Source organism: Natrix helvetica (assembly GCF_964273705.1).
Source record: "Natrix helvetica genome assembly, chromosome: 1".
In the NCBI taxonomy this organism is placed as follows: domain Eukaryota; kingdom Metazoa; phylum Chordata; class Lepidosauria; order Squamata; family Natricidae; genus Natrix; species Natrix helvetica.
In genome coordinates this window covers 52394572-52404877 of record NC_138548.1, presented here as the reverse complement: position 1 = coordinate 52404877, position 10306 = coordinate 52394572, and the positions used below count along the sequence as shown (strand labels likewise).

Genomic DNA, 10306 nt, shown 5'->3' with positions numbered 1-10306 from the left:
TGGTCATACGTGGAGAAAGGGAGACCGGAGTGGGGCGATTTCCCGCCAAAAGTCCTAACAGCGGTTTGTGATCAGTAATGAGTTCAAAATCGCGGCCGTAGAGGTATTCATGGAAACGTTTCACACCTGCAACGGCAGCCAATGCTTCTCTGTCCATTTGGCTGTAGTTCCTTTCGGCCGATGAAAGAGTTCTGGAGTAGAAAGCAATGGGTGCTTCTTTTCCGTCGGGCATCCTGTGGCTGAGGACTGCTCCAACCCCGAACGGCGATGCGTCGCAGGTCAATACCAGCGGGAGGGTCTGACTGTATTGTACAAGTAGTGAGTCAGTGGTGAGCAGGCGCTTTACCCCGGCGAATGCTGCAGCTTCGGCTCGTCCCCATCTCCATGGTGCGTTCCTCTGGAGTAGACGGTGTAGTGGCTCAGCAACGGTCGCCTTCTGTCTCAGAAAAACGCTGTAGAAATTAAGTAGTCCGAGGAAGGCCTGCAACTCGGTTTGATTTCGTGGTGTGGGGGCGTCCTGGATCGCCTTAATTTTCTTTTCAGTGGGGTGAATTCCCTGACCATCAATTCTATAACCCAGGAATTCTACGCTAGGCACGTTAATTTGGCATTTTTCTTTTTTAAGGCGGAGGCCCTTATCTCTGATTCTGGCCAAAACAGATCTGACTCTTTTGTTTAGTTGCTCCTCGTTTGCAGCGGACACCAAGATATCGTCAAAATATGGGACGACTCCCGGTATCCCTTGCAACAGTCGTTCCATGACGCTCTGGAACAATCCTGGAGCAATACTTACGCCGAATTGTAGCCGGTTGCATTTAAACGCTCCTCTGTGCGTCACTATAGTCTGGGCCTCCGCTGTGGCGCTATCTACTGGCAGTTGCTGGTAAGCTTGTGCCATATCTAACTTAGCAAAAACCTTTCCCGGCCCCAACGAGTGCAATAAGTGCTGTACTACGGGCACAGGATATGCGCTCTGTTGTAGCGCGACATTAATTGTGCATTTATAGTCCGCGCAGATGCGGACTGATCCGTCTGGTTTGACTGGGGTTACGATAGGTGTTTCCCAACGCGCGTGATCTACCGGCTCAAGGATTCCTTGTTCCACTAACTTATCTATCTCCTTATCTATTTTTGGGCGGAGTGCAAAAGGCACTCGTCTCGGTTTAAGTCGGATTGGCGCCACATTGGGGTCTAAATTAAATGATATCGGTTTGCCCACATACTTACCAAGACCGGAGCTGAACACATCCTCGAACTCCTTAAAGATCTTTTCAGCGCTGCTGTTTCTCACGGCGTTGATTCCGGTGACTTCTAATCCCAGGGCTTCAAACCAATCAAGCCCCAGGAGGTTCTGTAATGGCGCGCTGGAGATGGTCACGGGCAGCTGGGCTTCGATGTCCTTAAACTGGATGTGGAATGTGCCTTGGCCCACGATGGGGACTTGGTTCCCCTGGTAGTCTCGCAGCAGGACGTCTGGAGCGCGCAGTTGGCTCTTTCTGAGGCTGGGAATGGCCTGTTTCATGGATGCCCATGAAATGATTGTCAGGGTTGATCCTGTGTCAACTTCCAGCTCGCAGGGTGAGCCCTCCAAGAGGACTGTGACTTTCAGCCTTTTGGGCCGCTTAGGGCGGACCTGATGTATCGTGGTGAGATACGTTCGCAACTCCTCTCTCTGGGTCAACTCTATCTCATCGTCTACATCCTGAGAATACTCTCGTTGAGCGTCTTGGTAGAACGCTCTTTCAGCTCTCTGTGTGAATTCTCTCTGGGGATACGCTCGCTCACTTTCTTGTGAGTAATCTCTCTGGGAATACGCTCGTTCAGCTCTTTGGGAAGTTTCTCTCTGGGTAAACACTTGTGGATTTCTCTCTGGGCGCCCTTTTTGATTCCGCCAAGCCCCTGGGTTGGGCTTCTGTTGGCGGTACATGGGTGGCTGCCGTGAGGCAGGGACTCCGCTCCGGCACACTCGTGCGATGTGCCCAAGTTTGTTGCAGTGCGAACAAACAACGTTCCTGAACCTGCAAGTAGACCTGGGGTGATTCCCTCCGCAGCTTGCGCAGGGCGGCAAACGGGATCCGGGTTTTCCCCCAGGCCTCCAGTGACTGCTCTGCATCAGGTGACTGTCCTCGAACTCGGGATCCACGTAGTCGGGGCTTGCGTCTTCGTAGTGGACTCTGGTTTGTCTCGGTGCTGGCTGGGTTTCGCTGACCCTTCGTTGTATGGTCACTGCTGATTTCTCCGCTGATTCCGACGCTCTTGCTTTGTTCAACGCGGACTGTAGGGTTAGATTCGGGTTGGCTAATAGTTTCTTTTGCAACGAAATGTCTCTTACCCCACAGATGAATTGCTCTAAGATATGCTCTTCCAAATCCCTGTATTCACAGTGGGCTGCTATTCTTCGTAGAGCTGCAACAAATTGGTTAATGGATTCTCCCGCCTTTTGAGTCCTCATGTTGAACTCTTTGCGGCTGACATGGCGGGACGGTTTTGGCGCGTAATGTGTTTCCAAGGCTTGTTTCAGCGTCGCCCATGGTACTGCTTGTATTGGAGTAGGCGCGGTGAGGTCTCTGGCCGTATTGAAGACTTCCTTTCCGCAGTAGCCGAGGAAGATATTTTTCTTTCTTGCATCGGTGATCCCCGTGTACTCATTTGCTTCGAGGAAACACTCGAAGCGAATCATGAAGGCTTCCCATTCGTCGGTTGCTGGGTCGAAAGGAGCGGGGGGAGCATGCATCGCCATCTTCTCAGTTTGAATTTGCCGCGCTGCGGTGATCTGAGATGGCTGCCGGAATTTCTGCCGAATTCCTGGGCTGGATCAAATCCGGAGATTCTTGAAGTAGCGTTCTTCGTCCTATCTGTCTCTCAATCCCATCCTCGTCGCCAATGTTAGATCTGGGCAACGAGAGACAGACTGCGGACACGAAGTAACTTAACAGCTCATTTTATTAGTAATAGTAGTGATCCAGCTTAACCTGTGGTCGGAGGGTTCCCCTTTTATAGGGATGAGGCACGCCCATTGACCAATCAGATGAATACCTGTTTCCCGCTGTAGGAGCGGACCTGAGGGAAGACTTATCACGATATATGCTAATATCTAACATCCCCCTCCCCTAACATTCAGTGGAAATATGCGTTCCTGTAACTAGATTCCATTAGGTCAGAGCCTGCACAGCGGCTTCAATCTCCTTCAGTTGTTTTTTGATTTTCAATCATCTTTGATATGATAGCTTTATTGATTAGTGTCTAGATCATATCAAAGCACAAGGTTCAAACACATATTGCCAATAAAATCTTATACAAACAATTTAAAATAAGAGTAAGATAAAATGCAATAGTTATGGGATAAGATACAATATAATTTGATAAATATATAAAATAGAATAAAATGACATATTATATTTCAGTGTCATCCTTACAATCACCTTTGTTGATTTTTCCAAACCTGTTTAATTTCTCTAAATTCTTCTAATTAGACTAGGCCAGGGGTCAGCAAACTGAGGCTCTGGAGCCGCATGTGGCTCTTTCCTCCCTCTGCTGCGGCTCTGTCACCGGTCGACGCCACAATTTTGAGAGGAGCTTCCGTTGGGCGGGGGGGAGAGAGAAGCACAGTGCCAGAAGACTCTATGGCAAGGGGAGGGTTTTCCAGTTGTCTCCACAATTGGTAGGGCTTTCGGTTATGACAAAGTATGCCGCGCTAGGAGGAGACTCTATAGTGAGGGAACTGAACTTCCGGTCAGCTCCAGAATTGAACGGGGGGCTTCCGGTTAGGACCTTTGTGGCTCCCAGTGTTTTCTTTTCTGTGGGAAAAGGGTCCAAATGGCTCTTTGAGTGTTTAAGGTTGCTGACCCCTGGACTAGACTAACCCAGACTAGAACCCAGTATTCCTGATGAGCTGTGACCAATGCAAAATAAAGGAAAACACTTATTTCCTATAATTTGGAAAAAGGTTACAATTTAACTCCCAAGGTAATGTTTTTCCCCCCAATAGCCTATTGTATTCTTACATAGTGTAAATTTAAAACAATTTTTAAATCCACTGGCATTCAGTACATCATTTTAAAAAAACCTAAATATCTAATGAACATCTATGGTGGACTAGGGACTGCTTTCCTCATCCTATTCCTGGTCCTGGTCCTGGTCCTGGTCCTGGTCCTGGTCCTGGTCCTGGCCCTGGTCCTGGTCCTAACTCCAGGACCTTGACCACTTTATAGCCACATATTTTTGTCTAAAACCTTTTTGGATTACTGTATGCTCTGTGTATGGAAGAATATCCAGGCATCACTGCCTTAACTTACATTGTAATTCGGCTAGATGGCGTGAATACCATGAGACCATAGGTAGAGCATATTTGCTGTTTATGGGAGGATGGTACTGGAGCATTGTCAGGCAGCTTACAAGGATCACAGCCACATATGATTCAGAGAGCATGGCAATGGCAGTGTGTGGCCTACTGTATAGACTTACTATATTAACTAATTGAACTTTTTGGGAGCTCCTGAGAAACAGACTGACTACCTGGGCTGAGTCTGCACAATATGGTTGGCTAGTTTATGGCTCTGGAGATTGAACTAAACTTCATTTTAAGCTAGCTAGTCATGCAGATTCAGCCTGTGTGGTTAAATTACGGTTAATGGGTTGGGAGAGCCCAGAAACTGGACCAGTTGGATAAATCACTGCAAGCATGTAATGCAAACGTTTCCAGTGAATCACTAATTTCATTTAGTGGAGGATTTGGGTGAACGCAGGCATATATATTTTTTTCCTAGTATTATTAGCAGCCTTCCGCACTAAGAAGAATTTAAAAAGCGGAATATAAATAGGTGGTTTTGGGCTATAATTAATTTTGAACTAAAGAGAACCGATAAGCAGATGCATTAACTCGCGACTTCACGTACTGTACTTCTTGACGGCAAGCTTTCGACTCGGTGCGATCTGGCTTGTCGCCACTAGATGGCAACCGACCGCCAGCCTTGAAGACACTGCTGGCACTGATGTTGCGCCAGAGTTGCCTTCTCTACCTGCCACTCGGGCAAATTGCGGCGCCTTGCCGGCCAACCCTGATGGGACTTTGGAGGGTTCTCCGCAGCTTCTGGCCGGGTGTTTCAGAAGGCGCTGGGCGGGAGAAGAGGACGAGAAAGAACTACATCCTCCTTGACAGCGACCATCTTCACTGAGCTGCGAGTCCCGGTGAGGATCAATAAACAGATGTAGTTGGTATCTGTGCTGCTGTGTTCAGGACGGTGTTTCTCAACTTTGACAAGTTTAAGTGGTGCGGACTTCAACTCCCAGAATTTCCCAGCCACTGTACTTACTGGGGAATTCTGGGAGTTAAAGTTCACATATCTTAAAAGTTGCCAAGGCTGAGAAAAACTGACCTAAAAGGATGGAGAAGTGGGGAAAAGCTCCTGTCCCTTAAAATAGAGCTCCTGGCAAGGTGTGTGTGCGTGTGTGTGTGTGTGTGTGTGGAGAGAGTTTCCATATGAAGAGTTGCTACAACTCTCAAAAATCTTGGTATAGTTGGAGCCCAGAGGGCCCAAATGGCAACAGGTGGATATTCAGCCTGGCAGGTGTCTTCACAATTTTATCTCCCTGAGGGCAGGAAGTTTCACCTGATAACTGTCCAACAGTTATGCAAGCACAAAAGCTGCGTGCAAGTCTTAATAAAGAGAAAGAAAAAAGCACCTTTGAGTATTCCTTGCTGTGTTGTGTCCGGCGGAACTTAATTTTGGATGATATATAAGATAATACTATAAGATACCATTTTCAGAATTTCTAGCCGATGGCATTATACATTGGGAAATAATGTTGAGATTCTCAATTGTGTTTAGAAAAAAATATACTGGTGAGTCCCCCCCCCCCCCGATTATTGCTAACATTGAAATGTTATATGCATTAATAACTTTTGGCAGCAAACCTATGTTTAAATCTTAATGTTCAATATAATACAAATTAAATGATATTGGATTGCAAGCAATCCCAAGTTTATAATCATATCATGTTTTATTTTTTATTTTAAATTTAAGATAGTAGTTCTAATTAAAAATGTTCAGTTTTCATCACTTTTAATTGACAACAAATATGATTGTTCATACAAGTAATGGATAAATTTTTAAAAACTCCTTTCTCCTCTCCTTTTTTAGGTTATTCTAGATACAAAATGCATATAAGAAATTGTTTCCATATGTTGAAGTTTCATAATCTAGTATTAGTTCAAAAGTGATAAAACCCAATATTCTATTTATCACAAAGTATATTCTTTATTTTTGAAAATGTCCATTATAAGTGAACTGGAAAGTCTATTTGAAATTTATATCTTCAATATATTGAGGTATAATTTATATTCATTATTTTTATTTCATTGGAAATCTGACATGTCTTCTCTCTTACTATTCATTTTTATATTTATTTTTATTCATTTATTCAATTTCTATATAGAAATTTTCACATAGAAAATTGATGACTGATTTTCTTTCCAGAAATATTGCTGGTTTTCAGAAATACTTAGCCTACTGTTAAGAGCACTCAATAATTTATTTCTTTAACTTGCAAATCAGATTTTAAATAGTTTATAATTATTTATATATTTTGGAATTGTATGCTTTATTCTAAACAACTATATTTTTGAGTATAGTTTTTTTTTTCTATTCTAATGTTGCTAACAATGTTGTTAGAGGTTTTATCTGCACATATTCAAACCAGCTTAGAACTCTGTTTCACCTTTCATTAACTATTCATCCATATATCATATCACATTTCCTCAAAATTGAATTTTAAGGATTCAAGGCTGAGGAAAAATTCCTCAGCCTTGAATCCTTGCCATTCAAATGTTCAAAATATCAAATTCTCAGATTTTCAAATACTCAAAGCCTTGAATTTGAAAATAAACAATCCCTGCTTATGATTTGCAAAACGTTTGAAAATAAATTATTGCATTGTTTAATTTGCAATATATTGCAAATAATTTCTCAATCAGCTTTCTTCCTCCAAAGCAAAGGATTTAATCCACTATCCCAAGTGTTCTTTACGTAGTTTCTAGTTGTTTGATATGACAAGTTTTCCATGGCTGGTTACATAATATAATCTCAAATCAATACAACTGTGGACAATGTAACAAGGCAATTCTGACGTCCCATTTTTATTCTTGAAAAAACAAGACTTTCAGGTCAGATTTGTGGGAGATGTGCCAAAAGAGACAGACTGCTTAAAAAAGAAAATGTTCAAGTCATAGTTAGGCAGTATGAGTATTTTAATACAACATACAGAAGCCTTGTTCAGCATGCTGGAAGGCCTTTAGTTGATTGAAAAGGAATATGCTTCCCAGAAGCCCGTGTATTAAAAACTTACTGTGGGATTTGGGATAGCCTAGAGCTTACTCTTTATGTTTGGGCGTGTCTATTATTATTTTCATCTTATTTTAATGTCCAGTGGGTCTGGAGACATATTGAAATTAATAAGCAACAACATGGCTTTGACGGCTAGTTGTATAATATACTGTATTTTTGTACGTGGCTTATTTTCCTTTTTCTATTTTTGCTTTTAGAGAAAGTGGGAAATAATTAGGTGGATGGGACATTTCTTCGGCGATTCCAGCTGTTCTCAGGAAAAGCATCTTAATTAGTCCCTCTCTTCTCTCTGGTGCAAAAAGTTACACAAGATAATGAAGCTGCTGCAGTAGTTGGAACAAGAAGATGCCGTGGCCACCAATGGTCCTTCAGCTGCTGCTTCTGCTGGAAATGGGCCAGAGAAGTAGAGGGACAGAAATGTGCCCATCCTCGTGTGATTGTTCTGAATGGGGACTCTATAAAATAACTTGTATGGAGATCAGTTTCATCCCTACGCTCCCACAGAGCACACAGACATTGTGAGTACACAGATACAATACTCAGCATAGTATGAATCCTGCCTAGGGACTGAATTAAATAAGGTTTGTTAACCTTAATATTTTAAGGCTGCTGCAATGTTCAACAAGTTTTTGAGTTAAGCTACTCATGAATTTTAGCATATTGTTAAATCAGTTGCATGTAACTGATCATGCATTAGTTAATCTTACTGTTCCCAATCCAGTTCTTGATCCCACTGGACTTAGTCTTTTTCTCTGCATTTTGTTTTCTGAATGATTGATTCTCCATCATCTCAGTTTTAAAGCCAATGCAAAGTGCAGCTTGAATCCAGACAGTGAAATGTGGGAATAAGAACCTAGTACTTGTATGTATCTCCGTGAATCTCCATGAATGCAGCTGCTTTCATGAGTTCATGAGGTTTGGAACTGAATCTAAGCTGTTAACCGTAATGGAAATATGAGAATGCCCACTGAGCTCATTGGTCCCTATATTCTGAGAGTTTTGGTTGCAATTTTAAGTTAATTTTGGAAGCCACTCCCAGGTGGGGGGGGTGTTACTAGATTTCATAATGATTCATCACTGCCTCTAAAATCATGATATATACAGTATATCCAGAAGGCAATGATGGTGATAAATGTAGCTGTGCCAAGTGATGGCAATATCATGAAGGAGTATGAAAAGCTGGAGAAGCACCAGGGCAGAAGAGAGGATTTGGAAAGTAAAGGTCAAAGTGTTCGTGGTAGTCATAGGAGCATTTGGAGCTGTGACTCATAAATTGAGAAAGTGGCTCCAACAGATGCTTGGAACAACATCAAAGCTATCTGTTCATAAAAATGCAGTACCAGGAATAGTGAAGATGCCACATAGAACCTTCAACTCTAAGGCCTCTTGTAGAGAATCCAAGACTGAGGAAGATATATAGTCCTGGTAGGGATGAGAAGAATGAAAATACTTCTCATTTACGAGCCATGGTGATGTAGTGGTTAGAGTGCAGTACTGCAGGCTACTTCTGCTGATCACCGGCTGCCAGCAGTTTGGCAGATCGAATCTCACCAGGCTCAAGGTTGACTCAGCCTTCCATCTTTCTAAGGTTGGTAAAATGAGAATCCAGATTGTTGGGGGAAATATGCTGACTCTGTAAACCGCTTAGAGAGGTCTGTAAAGCACTGTGAAGTGGTATATACCATATTTTTCGGACTATAAGATGCACCATTTTTTTAAAAAAAAAAGTTTTTGCAGTCTGCAGGCCTCCCAAACCCTCCGCACGTCCATTTTTGCAAAGGGGGCGGGGTTTTGGTAGGCCAAAAATGCTGTATTCAATGTATAAGACGCACCCAGATTTTTACTCTCTTTTGGGGGGGGGGAAGGTGCGTCTAATACTCCCAAAAATATGATAAATAAGTGCTATTGCTATTACTATTAAGGTTCCAGCTTGAAAAACTTGCACTAAAAACAGATTATTTTCCAGCTCAAAACTATGAATTCAAATTCAGATAAAATTGACCAATCTCAATCAAACTATAAATATCATTCATAAGAAATATTTGTGTATTGGTAGAACAGGGCTTCTAGAAGTCTGAAATCCTATCTTCCTGAAGCCCTCCAGGAAGACTTTTCCCAGCCCTGACTTCTGGCCTAGCTTCAGCTACTTCACAATTATTCCTATCAGTAATGTTTCCGGAGGTATCTCTTCTCTTCGATGTATGGGAGTGTACTACCATAACCTGTACTCCCCTTATGGCTAATAAAAAAGGTTCATAAAAACAACATTTCCAGTTCTGCAAGTTTGGGAAAATGAATAAAATCAAATTTTATTTACAAAATAGATTTAAAAATACCTCCTGACGGATCATTTTAATTAGCAACCTCATTCAGGATCTGGCTTTATTTAATAATCAGTGCTCACCTCACAAAATATGACTATGGGTGGCATACAATTAAAAAAACACATCATAAAAGCCTAAAAATCAAGAAACATTCTACAATTAAAAACCCTCAATTGCATTGTACAATTAAAAGCAGGCTTTCAAAATATGTCAGCTGTCAAGAACTTCACAGAGAATAAAGTAAAACTTGAACTCAATGGAACCTCCAAGCTTAAGTATTCAAAGAAATAGGAGCCTGAGAGAAGTCGGCTTCTAACATGTGCACAGCTAAATAAATCAAAAGTCTAGCACAGATTCCTGACTTTAAAAAACCTTTCCCTATTTCTACAGAAATAAACAAGGCTTTTGGAAACAAATTTTTGTCTAAATTTCCCCTTTTCCCTGGAAATTCCAATCGGTTAATGCTGAGGCTGCGGCACTCCTTTCCTGCCTCAATCCAGCAGCTTCTGTCTCTAGCTTAAAGAAAGCAGTCTTTTTCCTTTCAAGACAGAAAGGGAGAGAAGGAGTGTAGGAGGACCTCTCTATGCTTATATATCAAAATCCCATGTGAACTGGCTGTTGTGCAAATGTGAACTGTCT

The 10306-nt window shown here is 42.3% G+C and overlaps 1 protein-coding gene across 1 annotated transcript in view; it reads left to right on the top strand.

Moving 5' to 3' along the window:
• Positions 1-7688: 7688 nt before the first annotated feature.
• The window catches only part of TSHR (thyroid stimulating hormone receptor), a gene marked incomplete at both ends in the record, with an annotated part of 40907 nt that continues 38289 nt past the window's right edge, over positions 7689-10306 (top strand). The window contains one exon of the mRNA XM_081941622.1: positions 7689-7861. Within this exon, the coding sequence (XP_081797748.1) occupies positions 7689-7861 (173 nt within the window). The remainder of the gene's footprint in view (positions 7862-10306) is intronic.